Source organism: Dermacentor variabilis, chromosome 2 (genome assembly GCF_050947875.1).
Source record: "Dermacentor variabilis isolate Ectoservices chromosome 2, ASM5094787v1, whole genome shotgun sequence".
In the NCBI taxonomy this organism is placed as follows: Eukaryota; Metazoa; Arthropoda; class Arachnida; order Ixodida; family Ixodidae; genus Dermacentor; species Dermacentor variabilis.
This window is the reverse complement of record NC_134569.1, coordinates 20,922,024-20,941,019: the sequence shown is the minus strand read 5'-3', so window position 1 is coordinate 20,941,019 and position 18,996 is coordinate 20,922,024. Positions and strand designations below refer to the sequence as shown.

General features: G+C 48.2%; 2 protein-coding genes across 9 annotated transcripts in view; both read left to right on the top strand.

Moving 5' to 3' along the window:
* LOC142571481 (uncharacterized) overlaps positions 1-18,996 on the top strand; it is a 102,989-nt gene that overhangs the window by 71,357 nt on the left and 12,636 nt on the right. The window lies entirely within an intron of this gene.
* LOC142571480 (uncharacterized) overlaps positions 1-18,996 on the top strand; it is a 63,487-nt gene that overhangs the window by 32,764 nt on the left and 11,727 nt on the right. For 6 of the 8 annotated variants that reach the window (XM_075679861.1, XM_075679865.1, XM_075679864.1 and 3 more), the window contains 4 exons: positions 5,893-6,078; positions 10,542-10,655; positions 15,110-15,250; positions 17,678-17,842. In XM_075679861.1, coding sequence (XP_075535976.1) covers positions 5,893-6,078; positions 10,542-10,655; positions 15,110-15,250; positions 17,678-17,842 — 606 coding nt within the window. The remainder of the gene's footprint in view (positions 1-5,892; positions 6,079-10,541; positions 10,656-15,109; positions 15,251-17,677; positions 17,843-18,996) is intronic. The other 2 variants (XM_075679863.1, XM_075679867.1) reach the window with 2 other exon arrangements.

Below are 18,996 nucleotides of genomic sequence, written 5' to 3'. Positions count from 1 at the left end.
CTTCATAATTAACATCGCTGATGCGGCGCAGAACTGTGTACGGGCCGAAGTATCTTCGCAGGAGCTTTTCAGACAGCCCCCGCCGACGAATCGGAGTCCAGACCCACACCTGGTCACCGACGTTGTACGTGACGGGTCTGTGTCGAAGATCGTAGTGTCGGGCATCGTAGTCCTGTTGTGCTTTGATTCGCAAACGCGCAAGCTGCCTGGCTTCCTCTGCGCGTTGCGTAAACTCCTCGGCACCAGTCTCGTCGTCACCGCACTCGTGCGGCAGCATTGCGTCCAACGTGGTTGTCACTTCGCGTCCGTAAACAAGGCTGAAAGGCGTCACGCGTGTTGTCTCTTGGCGAGCCGTGTTATATGCAAATGTAACATATGGTAAAATCTCGTCCCAGTTCTTGTGGTCGACGTCGATGTACATACTCAGCATGTCTGCCAGAGTCTTATTCAGACGTTCTGTCAGCCCATTGGTTTGGGGATGGTAAGCCGTGGTCTTGCGGTGAGTGGTACCACTTAGTCGCAACACGGTATCCAGAAGCGCAGCCGTGAACGCAGATCCTCTGTCTGTGATGACCACTGCGGGAGCGCCATGCCTTAGGACGACGGCTTCGACAAAAAATCGCGCTGCTTCGGCTGCTGTTCCACGTTGGATAGCACCTGTTTCGGCGTATCGCGTAAGATAATCCGTGACGACGATTATCCATCTATTGCCGGCAATAGACAGTGGAAACGGACCTAAAAGGTCCATGCCAATTTGTTCGAACGGCGCTTGCGGTATCTGAACAGGATGCAGCAGTCCAGCTGGCTTGCCGGGTAGGGCTTTGCGGCGCTGGCAATCCAGGCATGTCTGTGTGTAACGTTTCACGATCGACGCAAGTCTCGGCCAATAGTACTTGAGCCTAATTCTTGCTAATGTCCGAGTGTAGCCCAAGTGACCAGCGGTCGGCTCGTTGTGACAGGCGTGTAGGACTTCGTCGCGAAGAGATGCGGGAATGACGAGTAGGTAGCTGCTGCCACTAGGTGAAAAGTTCTTTTTATACAGAACGTCGTGGCGCAAGCAGAATGAAGGCAGCCCTCTGGCGAATAACCTCGGCACGCTCCCTGTTCTTCCCTCTAAGTAATCAAAAAGAGGAACCAGTTCTGCGTCCTCGCGTTGGTGGCGTGAAACGGCGACAGTATCTAGCACGCCTAGAAAAGCCGTGTCATCATCGTCGTGCACTGCAGTCTGAACAGGAGACCGAGAAAGGCAGTCGGCATCGGTATGTCGTTTCCCTGATTTGTAGACAACCGTGAAGTCGAACTCTTGGAGACGAAGACTCCAGCGCGCTAGCCGACCAGCTGGATCTTTTAAATTAGTCAGCCAGCAAAGTGCATGATGATCACTGACAACGGTGAAACACCGACCATACAAATATGGCCGAAATTTCAGGACGGCCCACACCAGTGCGAGACATTCTTTTTCTGTCGTGGAGTAGTTCGCCTCCGTTCTTGATAGCGTCCTGCTGGCGTAAGCAATCACTCTTTCGGCGCCGTCCTGCCGCTGTACAAGCACTGCGCCGAGGCCGACATTACTAGCGTCGGTATGAAGAATCGTAGGAGCGTCGTCGTCAAAGTGTGCGAGCACGGGAGGCGTCTGCAGGCGTTGCCGTAGGTCGTGAAATGCCCGTTGCTGGTCTTCACCCCATACGAAGGGGACATCTTCTCTGGTTAGATGCGTTAATGGCCATGCGATGTGCGAAAAGCCCGCAATAAAGCGTCGGTAGTAGGCGCAAAGGCCCAGAAAACGTCGCACGGCCTTTTTATCTGATGGCGTTGGGAAATTAGCAACGGCAGAGGTTTTATCAGGGTCAGGTCGGACACCTTCACGACTGACAACGTGACCGAGAAATTGAAGTTCTTCAAAGCCAAAATGGCACTTTTCAGGTTTCAAAGTTAGACCAGCTGAGCGTATGGCTTCAAAGACTGTCTTTAGTCTCCGTAAGTGTTCCTCGAACGTGGCGGAGAAGACAATCACGTCGTCGAGGTACACCAAACAGGTTTGCCATTTGAGGCCTGAGAGTACCGTGTCCATTAGTCGCTGAAACGTTGCTGGCGCAGAACACAAACCGAAGGGGAGCACCTGAAATTCATAAAGTCCGTCGGGCGTCACAAATGCGGTCTTCTCACGGTCTCGCTCATCAACTTCTATTTGCCAGTAGCCGCTTTTCAAGTCCATCGACGAAAAGTAACGTGCGTTTCGTAGCCTGTCCAGTGAATCGTCGATACGCGGCAGCGGATAAACGTCTTTCTTTGTGATCTGGTTCAGTTTTCGGTAGTCGACGCAGAAGCGCAGGCTACCGTCCTTCTTTTTCACCAACACGACAGGCGATGCCCAAGGACTCTTAGATGGCCGAATAACCCCGTCCTCAAGCATTGTCTTCACTTGCGTTTGTATCGCCTCGCGCTCTTTCGGTGCCACACGATAAGGGTGCTGCCGAATTGGTCTGGCGTCGGCGTCGGTGACAATACGGTGCTTAGTGAGCGGCGTCTGGCTGACTCGTGACGTAGATGAAAAGCATTTCTTAAACTCATCGATGAGCTCAAGAAGGCTGTTACGTTCGACGGGTGACAAGGTGGGACTGATATCAACCACAGGGGCAGGCATGGCCACGGTGGCCGTCGCGTGCTCCACTGAGAGGCAGTCTTGTATTGAGGTCAATTCGTCGAAGTACGCAACAGCCGTGCCTCTAACAATGTGTCGACGTTCCCAGGCAAAATTCGTCAGTAGGAGGTCAGCACGTCCGTCGTGTACGTTAATTACGGCCCTGGCGATGGAAACACCTTGACTCAGTACCAGTGCGTCGATGTGTTCAGCGACACCAGTCCCGGTGTTCAAGTTGTCGCAGATAACAGGTACGAGGGCACAGCTTCGCGGCGGAAGCGTGACGTCGTCGTCGGCGATACGTAAGCGGGGTCGCTGGTGCTCCGCGGAGTCGACGTCGTCTGAGCTCGTAGAAAATGTGACGACGAGGTCACGGACATTAATCACTGCACCGTACTCTCTCAAGAAATCCATGCCCAATATAAGTTCCTTGCAGCACTCAAAGAGAATGACGAGGGTGGCGACGAAGGTTTCACCGGCGATTACTATCCTGGCTGTGCATTTTCCGATCGGCGTCATCAACTGGCCGCCGGCAGTTCTGATGTTGGGCCCGGTCCACGGCGTCTTCACTTTTCTCAACCTGTCGGCCAGCTTTTGACTTATTATCGAAAAATGCGAACCAGTATCGACGAGAGCGGCCACTTGGTGTCCGTCAATGAAAACGACAAGATCGGCGCTGACGGCATCGGTTACAGGGGGTGCGGTTGGAGACGTCGGAGTTTTAGAGTCGTCGGTCGTCGGTGATGGGGGCTCTTGGAAAGCTAGACGGTTTGCAACCTCACCCCCGGAGGTCGCTGCTTCTAGTTTCCCCGGCGTGGGCTAGGGGACCTGCCCCTAGAGGCGTCAGAAAAATCGCGACGGGTCGGTGGGGTATAACGAGCCGGAGAAGGGGAACGTGATCGAGGCGTCGCTGAACCTTCTGGCCGAAAGTTTGTAGAATTGTCGTCGCAGGTACGTGCAGCATCAAACACAGGGTAATTGCAGTTGGGAAACCTTGGATACCCGGCTGCGCGGTAGCGGCACGCGCGATAAACATGTCCAGCTTCGCCGCAATGAAAGCACAGCGGCCGGCGGTCAGCGGTGCGCCACAAATCAGTCTTTCGAAGCGGGTAGCCCACAGGGGATTCGCCGTAAGACCGAGGCGCAGCAATCGGCTGGCGGCGATACGGCATAGCTGGCGGCGGCTGTGACTGGCGAAAATATGGCGTCGGGGGTGGCGGTGCTGGCTGCGTCGTAGTGGTCGACGGTGTCAGCAGCATCGAAGTCACGGGAGGTGGACGACAGACAGCTTCCGCGTAGGTTAGCCGTCGCGGCACCGCCTGCCGGTCGGAGGACGAAAAGGCCTGTCGAACTTCCTCCCGAACGATATCAGCGACAGAAGCCACCGCTGGTGCCATAGGAGAAATCCCGAGCTGCCGGATCTCCTCTCGCACAATCTCCCGGATGACTTCACGCAGAGACGTGCCGTAGCTCTCAGGTAGAACTGAAGCATTCACCGGTGAGTTCGCGCGATCATATTGGCGGTACCGTTGCTTTAGTGCCCGTTCTATAGCGGTAGCCTCCTTGGTGAATTCGACCACTGTCGTCGGTGGATTCCTCACGAGTCCGGCAAACAGTTCCTCCTTTACTCCGCGCAAGAGATAGCGTAACTTCTTTTCTTCGGCCATCTCAGGGTCTGCTCTGCGGAAAAGGCGAGTCATATCTTCTGCATACATGGCTACGCTCTCGTTTGGTTTTTGAATACGGGATTCTAGTAGGCGCTGCGCAGTGTCTCTTCTGTCGGTACTAGTGAACGTGTCTAGCAGCTGGGTGCGGAAGGCATCCCATGTGGTCAAACTTCGCTCCCGGTTCACAAACCACGTCCGCGCGCTGTCTTGAAGCGCGAAGTAGACATTAGACAGCTTTTGCTGGGAGCCCCAGTCATTATAACTGGCGACACGCTCAAATTGGTCAAGCCAATCTTGGACATCTTCAAAAGCGTCGCCATGGAAGCTTTCTGGTATCTTAGGATTCTGCAGCGTCACCTGCGATGGAGTTGCAGTAGCCATGGCGGAAGTAGGTAGACGCGTTCCAGCGGGGTCCTGCAAAGGGTTGAACTCGGGCGTCAGGCCTAGCAGGCGGCGACTGTACCGGTGAACAGGAGTTTCGACGAACGAAGGTGATTCCGTTTTCGAGGTATGGCTCCGCGAAGGGGTGCCGAGCATGAGGCAATCCTACCCCGCACCTCCACCAGTGTCGCAGCCTAGTAGAAGACGGGAAAGCCGGCGTAGAGGACGTATGGAAGCACTTTAGCAGAGCAGTCAACGCGACGTCGTTGTCGTCTCTGTTTTTTCCACTCGCGCGCTACTTCAGCGTCGTCCTCATCGCCTGGCACATACCCGCAGTGACCATATAGGATGTGGCAATATGAGTCAGTGTGCCCGAAAGTGAGTGTGCCAATCTACAGTCCGTAAGCCTGGACTCTTGGTCCTGTTGTCACTTGTTCAACACTGCAGAAAGCCAACACAAAATAAATGTCCAGGACCCCCACAGTGTCTCATTAGCTATGGTGTTGTGCTGCTGGTGTTGTAGATCCAGTTCTCATCTACTGTTGTCACATTCTGATAAAGACTGCATGCAAAAACGCTTGTGTATCGGGCTTTGTGTGCGCGAAAAAACCCCAGGTGGTTAAATCAATCCAGAGCTTGGGACTTCAAAACCCATAGTTTAATTTTTAAAGCACTTGGCATAAAAGCTGTCAATGAGCTTACGAAAGGGAAAAAAAGAAAGTTAGTTATGGTTGTTGAGAATGCAGCACAGTTTTCTGCGTGCAGCTGTTTTCATAGCCCTGCGAATGAACAGGAGACTGGAAAACAGTTGCTTGCACAAGGGACGAAGTAGATCAGACAAACACTAGACTATGCCGAAATCGTAAGCCATAATGCAGTTTGGAATGTGCTTAAGCAGCTTAAGTACATTCTGTACTTTCAAATTTCAGTGGTGCCTAAGAAGGCTATGTGGGCCTGCAGTAACTTCTTGTGGTGATATTGTGGATAACAGAATCTCCAAACTCCTGTTCTTTGTTCCCTGGTATTGCTTACCCACTGAACAAGTGGAATTTATAGTAAGAGATTTAGCTGGGAGCAGAGTGCCTGTCCTCTGGCTTTTTTCACTGTCCCATATAGCATTCTCTATGCTACCAGCATGCTTGACGTTTTCATTTGTTTTTCCCTACCATGATGCATTGTGCCATAGCATGTGTTTCTGGCCAGCAGTGCTGCTGGTAGTGCTGGAACAGTGGAAGAGCTGCCCACTAATCAAGTGGCAATTAATGGAGTGAGTACCAGGCCTGGTCTGGAGAGAGCATGTCGCCCCAAGATGTTCCAGAGAGATGAATCCTCCGCATCAGAGGACTCTGAAGATGACGAATGTGATACTGCTGATCCAGATGAAAAAATGTGAGTAGTTGCTCACATTTTTGGGTTTCGATGCCATGGTTGGTGGTTGTGCAGGGTTACTGCAAAGGTTACTTTCTTGCCTTATTGGGATAGCTGAGGAGGTTACTTAAAGGGACACTAAGGAGATATTATTACAGCTACATCAGTAAATTACCATAATACGTACAGTACTAAGAAATCCTCTTGCCATGAGAAGAGGCTAGATAAGCCAGCAAAGGCAACAGAGCCTAAGAAAGAGTGGCAACACACCTTGGAAGTTCCCTCACCAGCTCGCCATGATCTAGCTTACAGAATTCACAGCCTAAACTAAAAAAAATTTGAAACCTGTGGCATCACACTGATGCACAGGCACTGAAGTTTGTGTGAAATTCAGAATATTTAACATTTACTAGTAATCAACCTATTACTGCAATATTTGTGAAAAGTTTTGAAAGGGTAGGTAACCAGCACAAAGATTCATAACTGATTCAGTGTTTCTTTTAGTGTCCCTTTAAGCTTTCTTTGTGGTGCCTGGCGAGTGGTTGGACTCGGGAGAGGAGAGTGCAGGAGGTGAGTAGGGTGGAGAGGGATGGCACCGAGAGGAGGAATGCATATAAGGGAAGGTAATAAGTCGTGGCAATTGGTTGACACAAGCAATTTTATCAAGCTGCGGCATTAGAGTAGGAGTGAAACTCTTAGCCCACTTTCATAAGCGAAACAAGAATACGAGTAGTAGTGATGCGCCCATTTCTCTCCTCCAAAGAGAGGCACACCTTCTAATGCAACCCCCCCCCACCCCGCCCCCCAAAAAACTCGGAACATATTGTTGCATTGTGGTGATGGTAGAGAGTGCGTGTTCAAGCTGTGAGTTACAAATTTAACTCTTTATTGGACAAACTTGTGCCCCGCAAGACAAGTAACACTTAATCACAACTACAGCAGCAAGAAAAGTCGGCGATCGTTGAAAATTTGATCTGCGAATCAAGCTTGACGGCTTTTATACACGACTCCGCGAGGTTTCCAGTGTAATCGTTGGTGCCTATGTGCCTTTCAGAAAGTACTACAGAATCTGTCGTGCATAAAATCTGATTACACAAGGTTCAGTGGTAATGTATACATCAGATAGTCAAGGACCACATTCAGTAAGTTCCAATCATGCAGGCACATATTGTGCTGAGCGATAACTTTAAGTTGTTAGCAGGGAAATGCAGTTTCCAAGAAAAGGAGAAATAAGTACACTAGTCAAAGCTCCCCACATAAAAAGCATTGTCCCGATGCTGCAAACACGAGAGCAAAAGAAACTAAAGCACATGTTATAAAAAAAAAAACAAAGTAACAAACACAGTCCCAAAGTTCGTCAACGGGCATAGAAAGGCTTAAGGAGTACCATATGGACAACTTGGGTCGTGTGTGGTGCCGCTGCGATTACGAAATGCCATCTGGAACGACCTCGTAGTCAGTGCACCAATATGTCAGATCATCTGCTAGGGTCCGACATAGCATTGCAAAAGTTTCTCACTAAGACCTCGTCGGCGTATCGGGGTCCAAACTCACACTGTTGCCTAGCTGGTATTCCATGTGGTGTCGTCGAAGGTTGCAGTGCCGGCTGTCTGTCATTTGCTGGCTCTTAATGCATAGCCGGGCATATTGTTGTGCTTCTTTGGCGCACTGCAGATAGGTGGCGATCTTGAGGCTCTCTTCGTCGGTAACGTGTGGCAGCATGCTATCGAGAGTCATCGGGTTCCTTGCGTAAACCACCTTAAACGGTTCTGCTCCTCGACCGGTTCTGCCATTTCTACTCTGGCGGTGGCTGCTGCATATGGTGCGGTGTGCGTGAGCCCATATCTTGAATGCGATCTGTACAAAGTTCGCTGAGTGCTGGCAGGTTCGTATGCGCTGTGCTCTCGACACTTAGTTCGCGTTGAAGCGAGATGCAGCACGAAGGCCAATATTCGTTTGCTGCCGCTGCTGCCGTGCTTCTTCACTCCAGCTTTTTGACAGTTTCCAAGGTCATCAAGTGAGATGTGCGCGCGTGACACTGTGCTTGTTAATTGAGTTAGTAAGTGAATGTTTACAAGTTTATACAGTTGTAAGTGTACTATCCTTACCTTGTAAAGGTGTAGACTTAATTTGCTGTCGCAATCAATGCGTTGCTTTTTGAGCGAAACTGCAACTTTTTTTGTTCTTGCATTGTTGTTGTGGGGCGCATATCCAGTGATAGTCTCGCGTGTGAGCCCGCGAGCTTTTGTGCTTGTTTCATTACTCTGTCCCCGATCTTGCGAGCTGTGCGTCGGAGCACTTACATTGTTGTCTGGTCGCTAGTACGAAATGGATTCCTCATTGCACGCACATTCAGAGAGGCTGGCTCAGCTTGTACGAGGGGCGAATGCACTTCATCTTCTTCTCGCTTCGTGTCTCCTAAACTCGAGATAACTTAACCTCCAGCAGTAAATGTGTGGGAAGACAGCGCACGATGCCTAGCCATCACAGCTCTATGTACGTGTGGGAGATTCAGTCTAAAACAGGCTTGCGTGCACTTGGCCACGCTGACAACCATGCGCAGCCACGGCCGCTCTAGAAAAGGACATGCGCCAATTCACCTCGCCCTTTTCCCCCTTGCTCCTGCCGGGAGGTGGGGCTCATCAAGCCACTATCCTTCTCTGTTCACTCTCGCACGCTTTCACTGGCACATAAAGCATACAGTTCGTGGAGCGAGATATGATCCTATCGCACTTACTTTATACAGAACAGGACGCTGCTCCGCTTCAGTGGCTGCTCTTCGTCGTGCAGCGCGAATAAAGTGTTGCATTTGTAAGCAGCCACTTATGTTTCGGCCATTTGACCATCTGCATCCAGGAAAGTTTTAATTTATTGTCTCGGTATTTCCTTGCAGCACCAGTGAAATTTCGTTATATTGAAGTCTTGCAGAAACACTTCATTATAACAAATAAAAAGTTCAATACAATCAACGACCTATTTTTCGGACGCCTTCGCAGCGCTGCACTACAGCGCCCATCTGCGGAACCGTACCCCATAGCATCGTATAAGAACGTGGGAAATTTCGGAGGAAAGAACCTTTTGTGGACTTTCTGCCATGACCGCAGGTCCGAAACGGTGTTATCGAAGCCACCACTGCCATCATTTTTATTATCTCGCACCTCGAACAGGCGCTCGCACGCCAGTATGTTGGCAGCCATAGCCACTACAGTGGTAACTCTCTGTCTGCCTTCTTCGACGTTCGCTATCACATTTTTTGCTGTTCGGTGCCGTGTTTTTCATTGAAAGAATTCGCTGCTGTCAGCAATGGCACCGACTCCGCCTTTGTCATCCTTGCCAGTGGCTTTGATGCTTGGAAAGCATGACGTGTTGCATAATGCCGGTTTACGAAAGTAAGCTTCGCCTCAATACCACAATGTTAAACGGTGAAACATACGGGAAGTATTGCTGTGAAGCATACAAACACCGCATACCAAGAGTGGGAAGGGACAGTTGTCGCGGAACACAGTATCATATTTATTCCTTAATCATTCGTGCCTACATCTGCCATCTCCAGTCGCAGTACGAGCACCAATATGCTTAAGTGTACTGGCAGGCCTTGAAAGCTATTTCAGTCGTGCCTGTGACGATTTAAACCCTTGGAGGCAGTAAGAGGTGTGCATTCACATTTTCGTTTTTCGTGGCCCTTCGGGAATCTGAAAAATTGGTTGCTGACCGTTCTTCATTATGTCAAAAATTTCGCTACGTTAAAGCTTGGTATATCGAGGTTTAACTGTATGTGTGAAATTTAGCCTAATGAACCTTCACCTATGGCTGTCATTGCATCCTGTTCCTACATATTTTGCCAACCTGTTGGACACTTCGTATTTATCTGGTGTATTAAAAACGAAGCTGTTAACAGAAAGACTGACCACACCTGCACATAATTATGTAATGCATGTTTCGTGTTTTTTCTCAAGTTTGCTTACCTATCCGCTATTGGCAGCTAGATGACATTTATGTCGTAATGTGTAAAAGCAGATCAAATATAGAAGCCGCAATTGTGAACTGTTTAAGGACTATATTGTATTTAGCGTTTCACTATGAGGCGTACAGAACATTATACCACCATAAACACATTTTCAACTGCTTGATCGTTAAATGCATGCAAATGAAATTGTGTTTCAATCACAGGGTTCCTGTTCCATGTGTGAGGTGTTCTAGTAAATTTGTCTAATAAATATTGGGGAAAGTGGTTTGTTCATCCTAGTGGAGGCTTGGGCTATCTCCGAAAGAAAATCATGGCTACGTGACTGATGTATTGTGTGTATGACATAAAGGTGCCAGAGTTCTTGCATTGGAACATTCTGAGGGATTGTAGGTGCCACATAATGCTAACAGTCTTACCGAGCATGCAACATCAAAACGTCTGTGCAAATTTCTTTCGTATGGTGATGCATCCCATCTATAGTTTCAGTAATTTTTCAAGTGTTTCCTATGCTCTTCAGGTCTGACTCGGATACCGATGAGTTTATGACTGATTTCCCACCGGTGAGGCCGACATTGCGACCAAAACTTCTGCAAACTTCAAGGTCGCAACTCAATCAAGCTGTGAAGCGGGAGTGAGTAATTCATAATTTAATTTTTAGGAACAGGATTGATTATATTCGTGGCTATGATGGTAACACTTACATGCGGTGGAGTGTGTTGTGTTGTTAGTTTTGGTTAATACTCCATGCCCATCTGGAAACCCTGTAAACCAATGTTGTGCTGTTGTCTCTATGTATATAATTGGGGGAAAATAAAGGGGATCATTCGTTGGGTTATTGTTGGTTGGCTCTCTTCTTCGCCATCCCAGGCCGCAATACAATATTCGCGATGACGGTTCTAGATCGTTGTTTTTTTTTTTTTCCTGAAGCCGTTATCTCCCCTGCAGCCACACCAGCCGCATCACTAGTTTTTCTGTCCTCGCTCCACCGCCATTCCTGCCTGCACAAGGCCGCCCACTGGTTTCGCAGCCGCAATGGTTTCGCATGTTTGACACCTTTCTTTAGGCGTCCGGAGCATCTGACTTCCCGCCCAAAGGATGCAAAGCCCTCCTGTTACACAGCCTGGGAATTGAAGGTCAGCATATTTTCTTCGCTCTGCCATCCCACGTCTCTGAACCTGCCCTGCCGGTTTCCACTGCAACGACTTTCGATGAGGCCAAAAAGTCAGCCACTGCCCGATCTTCATACGACCAAGCCGTCACTGCATTAACGCAGCATTTTGCCTCGGCAAGCAATGTCATCGTAGAACGCCATTGCTTCCGCCGCCCTACCCAGAAACCAGGTGAGGACATACAGGAGTATGTCGCTGCTTTACGAGACCTTGCTGCTTCTTCTTTCGTTGCCCTTGACGACTCCAACTGCACCCAGTTCTTAGAAGCCATCGCGTCGCCACACCTGCGTGAACGGTTGCTTCTAGAACGTTCGTTCTCCTTACCGGGCGCCATGCTTCTGGCACAGCAACTGGAGCAGGCCACTCAGTAAGTTTGCGACCTTGCACCCGGGCACACTCAGCATGTAATTTAATGAGGCATTCGGCGTTCAAGGGATACAACGCAGCTGCACTCGTCTCCTTGTCGGTCTACTTCCTCTCAGCGCTCTCGCGACTCAAACAAGGTGTCACCGAACTGTATTTGTTGGGGTTCCCACCAGCACTTCCCCTCGTCATCCTCCTGCCCAGCACACAAGGTTAGCGCTCTTTTAACTGCGGTCGCCTTGGGTACTTCTGCACAGTCTGTAACAAGCAACAGCGTCATTCCACCATTGCAGTCCATGAAGTCGACTGCCAGGACTCGTCCGATGATGCTGAATGTTTAAAGCGTTCTTACCGTGGTCGGTCCTGCTCAAGCCGGCATTTTCGTTGATGTTTTCGTCTCTGGCAAGTCCTTGAAGTATTTTATCGACTCTGGATCGTCTGTTTCCATCTTGGAAAATAACCTTTTCCAGCAGTATTTTGTTAATAGGTCACTTCTTTCCGCTCCGCAAATGAAGCTTCTCGATTACTCTAAGTGCTTCGTTTCTGTACGTGGTTGCATCTTCACGGAAGTCACATTCAAGGGATGCACAGCCTACCTCCTGTTCTATGTTGTGCCGAACGGCACATCCATCCTTGGAATTGATGCGATGAAGGCTTTGGATTCGCACATTGAAGAGGTTGTGTCTCTTATTGCTCCACTCTGCCTCACCAAAGAACAGTTACAGCAGTTCCTGCTTGAAGGTGCTACTTTGGAGCAAGTCAAGGCTTGTCTCGTCATCTTGGCCTCCCCAAAAGTCCATCCCGGGTGAACTTAGCCATTCTTCGCGGTGTGTCAAGAACTGTCTGTTGTCAACCACTTGCTTTTGCATGGGAAATGGCTCTTAGTTCCTCCTTCCCTGACCCCACAGGTAATTTCCACCGCGCATGAAGCCCACCCTGGGATAGTTCGTACCAAGGCACAACTACGAGAGTGGTTTTGGTGGCCTGGCATGGCCAAGGAAGTGAAAATTGCCATCCACAACTGCATAGTCTGCCAGGCTGCATACAAGAGTGCCAAGACTGCTGCAACTCTGCTGCAACCTGTGCCCCTGCCAGGGTGTCCATGGCAGAAGGTCGCCATCGACATCATCAGTCCCATAGGAGCACCGCACGATTGCAAGTTCACTATCACCCTCGTAGATTTTTTCAAGTGGCCTGAAGTAGTTTTGCAGCAAGGTGTCGACGTACACAGTGACAATCTTTCTACTCTCAGCATATTCTTTAGGGCTACCCCAACTAGGTTATGTGGGACAACGGGCCTCAGTCCCGAGAATTCAACCAGTTCCTGAAGAGTCGTGCCATTTGCCTCTCACAGTCTTCGGTGTACTACCCCCAGGCAAATGGACTTGTAGAACGATTCAACCACATTTTCAAGAACTTTGGGCAGACAGCTTTGCTGGAATATCGACCCCTCCGTCCAGCGGTCATCGAATACCTTGGCACCTACCGGTGCACAGCACACACTACCATGGGAGTTGCCCTGGCTCTGTTGCTGCATAGAAGGCTGTTGAGAACATGCCTGGACATCGTCAGGCACCCGTCGTCTTCCTTCTTCAAGCACCCAGCTACCGAGCTCCGTCAACTGTGTCATTTGGTGAAGCACAAGCAAGAGAGCAGCAAGAAGCGGGCAGATTTTCGTCGAGCCCTGATCGCAGTTAATGGCTTTGTCTGGGTGAGGAAACACTCCATCACCTTCGAGGGAGACTCCTTGTTTGGCAGTTCCTGCGAAGTGCTGGAGCAGTGCGGACAATCCTCTTTCTGCCTCGATGATGGCAGGACCTGGAATGCATCCAAGCTTGCCAAAGCCACTCTGGGTCCCCGTACTCTGCGTTCAGAAGAGACCTGTAACACACAAAAGGCTAGTACACAGTGGATCCCATCACCGGCGGACCCTGGCCCACCAGCTGCTCGTGAGGCATTTGAAACGGCGGCTGCGTTTCTGCCTGCTCCTGTGGCTACCTGTGCTGCTCTTGGCCCTGACACACCCAAGCCACAAGCAGGTGTGCCTCTTGCTGCTGTTGTGGCCAACTGGGCTACTCCCGACCCGCCCCCCTGAACCGCAACAGAGTCCAGCTCCTGTTCGCGTCCAACCGCCACGGACAAGACAACCTCCGAAACGTTACGGCGACTATGTGTGACAACTCTATTAGCTTTTTAGTGTTATTCTTGTATAGTCTATGTTGTTTTAAACATATTGTAGATACAATTTTTTTAATAGGGAGAGAATGCAGTTTGCATGGGTTTTTTTATATATAGAATTTGTAGTTGCTGCTGAGTGAACTTGCATTAAATGATGTTCATTTGTTGACCAGTCACCATTTTGTTGTTGTTAATGTGCAAAGCATGTTGCGGTGTTAGCCTACTAACAGCTTACTAAACCACTGAAAGTTTAAGGGGGGGGGGGGGAATATGTTGTGTCATTAGTTTTGGTCGATACTCTATACCAGTCTGGAAACCCTGTGAATAACTGTGGCGCTGTTGTCCCCATGTATAAAATTGGGTGTTGGAAAATAAAGGGGATCATTCGTTGGGTTATGGCTGGTTGGCTGTCTTCTTTGCCAGCCCATAGGCTGCGATACCACAGGTGCAGATAGCCCTTGTGCAGAGGTTTCACGAACTTGAGGTGGTCAGAATCCGCTATGGGGGCTCGATGCACAGCCTAGGTTAGCAATTTGTATTAAATTTCGTTGTGCTAATTTTGCATAGCACTGAAATATAGTTGTTTGTTGTATCAACAAGCCTGACATGATTTTCAAAAACACAAGAATACACATCGAGTGGCTGCTAAGCTTGCACTAAATGGCAGCTTGCTTGTGTAGGCAAACACTGCCTTCTAAGAAAGTTTAGGTTTGTTTCGTATTACCTGCCACAGTGGCTGAGTGACTGCGGCATTCTCCTGCCAAGTATGATATGGGTTTGATACCCATAATTCGGCAAATATTCACCATATATTGAAAAAGCTCTGGCAGTAAAATTGGCAGTATGTATTTTTGGCTGATCAGTTCCAGGCACACTTTTGCCAGATTTTGTATGACTTAGCACTGGACATCTTGCATCTCTGGTCGACATTGTTCCCGGCACTCTGCCAAGCATCCTGTCTCTGCACAGTTCCGGGAATGCTATCACTCTTAGATGCCAATCCGTCAGGTGCTGAACCATGCAACATCTCCCAAATATGTTGTTCACAAAAGTGATCCCCGAAATATACTGCGACTGGATACTTCCACTATTGCATCTCTCATAAATAGCATGTGCTGTGTTCTCATCAATTTTCTCCAGTTTCTCTTGCTTTCTCCAGTTTTCTTTTCTCTAGACTTTTGTTTGCCCTGCAAGGCACATTTGTAACACTGTACGAGTTAATTATGCGCCAAGAGGCGACAGAAAATTCGTTTTTTTTTATTGGAATAATGTGTGCTCCTGTTATATGTTGCCGCTTTTTAATACAATGGGGATCAGTACTATTGCTTTCTTTAGCTTATCTGTGCTTCTATATAAATGGACACAAACATTTCAGGTTTCATCCAGCCCAATACCGCACAAGCAAGACAGAAGCTGCCACCACCTTGGTCAGGAATGAAACGCTGAAAACAGGACCACGTCTGCTTTGTCGAGGCAACTATGTCACTGAAAGTGAACTATTGGCACAAGAGCTAAGGTAGGAGTCTACAGAGGAAGTGATAATTGTGTTGTGGGGCATTTATGTGCCCTGACCAGATGGGAAATAATCAATGTCACTTTGAGCAAGCAAGTGCATTTCGCTTCGCTCAGTGAGATTTTGTTGGCTTGGTGCCACACAAAGGCAGTCATTCAAAATAGAGGCAGTGGCAATTGGGTACCCTAAGAAGCACTTGCAATGAATGAGTAAATTAGTATTTGCAAGCAGTGTCATATACTTTCTTTTTTATTGTGAAAAACATCTTGGTCAAATCAAGATCTTATTGCTAATTTGTTATGCTCATAAAATGACTTTGCTTGGTTTAGTAGATGAAGAAATGGAAACATACAATAGGGCATTGCCTGTGGAGCAATCCTCCCAGCACCACTGCTGTCAGTGCTCTTCCATTGCTGATGCAAGGCAACATCAGTGCATGCTTCTGTTGCTTCAACAGCAGCATACTTCAGTGGTGAGAAGTGCAGTTGAAAAGCACATTAGATTTTTTCAACCAGGCAAGTAACAATGCCAAGTGTTATATTAAATGCTGCAAACCATAAAATGCAAGCTTGCTGCAAAATCTTTTTCTTGCAATATCACTGGTATAGAACCGCCAAGAAAATATTATGTTGCAATGATAAACCAGTTAAGGCTACACTTCATCAAATTCATTTAGCTGCACACTTGGTACGATTTTCAATAGTTTTGATGTTATTGATGAATGAGGTAATGTACAGTCAACATCCGGTTTTTTGGTGTCCCTAGGGCCGCAGAAACGTCCGAAAAATTGGGCAGTCCGAAAAACTGAATCTGTGCCTTTTACTGCCACCAAAGCCTCAAATCTCCAGACATGTCCGAAATAGTTCTGAAGCTTTCCAGTGCACTTAGGTTCTCTGTGCTCATATTGTGATGGGACAATGCGGGTGCACTTTGTGTATTAAGGAACCTATATTGTGTCCTGCGACAGTTGCCCCCTTGCCACTCTTGGTATGCTTCACCGCGTAACCTCACTGTATCGCGCGGCGAAGCTGACTTTTGGAACCAGCATTATGCAATGCTCTCTACTTTCTGTGCTGCAAAGCTGTCGGTGAAGATCGGAAATGTGTAAACAGTGCCATTGCGAAACAGTAGTGAATTCTTACAATGAAAAGATTCATAGAAGATTACGATACTCCCTAATGTGAATTTTGAGAGCATGTGCTTAGTGGTGTTGAATTTGTGATATATTATGGCAAGGAATTTGATTCTGAGCAACAGGTTCCTCTCGGCGGTGGTGCTGAGCCTCTGCTTGGGCAGCTCGTTTAGCAGTAGCTGCAGATGAAGCATTTCCACTAATTGCATCGCTCATTGTTCAGAAAGATAGTATGAACACGGGAACGTGTGGCTTGCATGGAGCGCATTCTCTAGTGTCAATGGTGGCGCAGGTGAAGCGCATGAGCAGTGGGTCCGAAGCACATGCCAGCACTTAGTTTTCATATGTGGTAACTGTGGACATGCTTGCTACATCCCTGGTCGATGCCGTGAAGTATGTCCCTTGCGGCACTCTGCTTTCCTCCTCCACCCTTTAGCCATACTCTCCTCCTCCACTTTACTTCTCCAGTCTTTCATCCTCCACTGTACTCTGCATTTTTTTTTATTCTTCGCTGTGCTCATTCGATCGGTTACGCTGAGGAACGCAGACGCTCAGTCGCATGTTATAGACGCTCAGTCCCATATTATAGAGCTGATAATGTGGGACGCACTAGCAATAAGCTTGGTAGCGACGGTCAAAGCAGCCAGGCCTAGCTAGCATTGCTGCAGTGGCGGCTAAGGCTGTCAGCGGCTCGGTGTGTGAGAGCACCGGTTCGGCACTGCAAGATAATGAAAAGGACGGCTGTGGTGGCTTCAATTAATGCTGTTTCAGACCTGCGGTCATGGCACGAAGTCTGGAAAATGGGACGGCGAATGGGTTCTTTTTTTTTTTTTTGCACGTCCAAAATTTGAGACATCCTCATGCATTAACTCTGTGGAGTGTGTAACAGTGCCGTGAAGGCTTCCGAATTATCTGGCATGTCTGAAAAATCGCTTCTTGGCTGTATCCCAAATTGCTGAAGAATACCTAAGTTTCGCTCAAACTAGGGCCAAGCAAAAAGATTAAGTGTGCTCTAGGGAAAGAAATACTGCCTCAAGTGGCCAAGTTGGCGTTTTCTTCTGCGAAAATCGTTGAATTAATTTTTGCTGTAAATGCTGCGGCTTCTATCACTTGCCAGATTAAATGAGTCATGTCCTTGTTGCCGTGCCATCATGGCAGACTACGATGACTACTGGCGTGGCTGTATGAAAACTTGTGGTCACATGCGCTTCATCTCAAGCGTCGTTCTGTGGTTGGCCCTTGACTTTGTGAAAGACATTTGTATCAATTGGACAGCGTCTCTCTCCTTGTGCCTGCAGCGTGCCAAGCACAGTGATTTGTGGCAACCAGCTCAAGCCATTGGCCAGCAGCCGACGCAGGTCACTGGCAGCCAAGTTGCGCTGGGAGCGTTGGCGTGCATTGCAAGCGCAGGTGGCTGGTGACAAAGTACAGGAAAATTCTTGCAGCTTTGAACAAGATGAGAGGTATCCACTATGCCTTGTCTCGTTTTTAATGAACAGATGTCAGTTTGGGAAAATTGACAAAGAATTGAGATCTCTTGGACAAGTTCAGTCAGATTGAGGTAACTCAAAATTTTAATTGTGCTATAATTATTTCTATACATATTCAGATGGCTTAATTTGATTAATGCAAGTTTTTTGGCTTCCAGTGGCCAACCAGCATGGTCAAGGACGTGAGTGTTTGACGGGGCACAAATTTTCATTTTGTCAAAACATGTCTGTTTTTTTATGCCTGCTGAATGTGCTGACCAGCACTAGTTTTAGAAGGCACCACTGACCTGGTCGTGTTGGTCTTTAAATAACCAGAGTAGTGTCATCATTTGACAACCTCCACAACCTCGTCACCTGCCCATTCTCTGAAAGCTGTGAATTTCCTCACTATATTGTGCTAGCTGACTTGCAGGTGAGCCCAGTGTTATGGTTGTAAGGCAACCATGACCAGCCCACCAAAAGTGTAGTATATTAAGCACTCAGTTGAATAATATGGGGGAGCATGAAAGAAGCGCTTAGCATTTCAAGAGAAATGATAGGTGACTAGTCTTCACTTTTATTGAATGTAGAGAAGTGCACAGTTGAGAAAAGACTGGTTGATGTGGCAGTCCATGCCTGGCTCTATACTTGCAACAGAGGCACAGTGACAATTCCTGCTGCTGGAGCTTCCTTGAGAGTCCCCTAGAAATTGCTGTTGCTTATCAGAGAGAGGGAAAAGGTTAAGAGATGGTGGAACTTTAGATATTCTAGGGACTTTTTTTTAGGTCGTGTGTGAGTGGCATTGATGTCTGTGATGTGCATGCAATTTCTGCTCTTTTTACTGTAGAATCTGGTGGAGTGCAGTCATAAAATTTTGTGGCTGTGGAATACAAAATGGTGCTGCACAACTAAATTGTTCTAATAATGAAAATTGTGACGGGCTGTAATAGTACTTGTTATTGCAACAGTAAATATTGTGCTATTTGGTGCATGTGAATCGGGAATGGTGAAGGGTATTTATTGCAGTTATACTGTAACATTGACGAAGAAAAAGTTAAAAAGCTGTGTAGGAAAGACTGTAACAGACTTCAGCCAGCTAGTAATGATAGGGGAGCTGTTTTCTGATAACATTAGCTTCTCTACATATA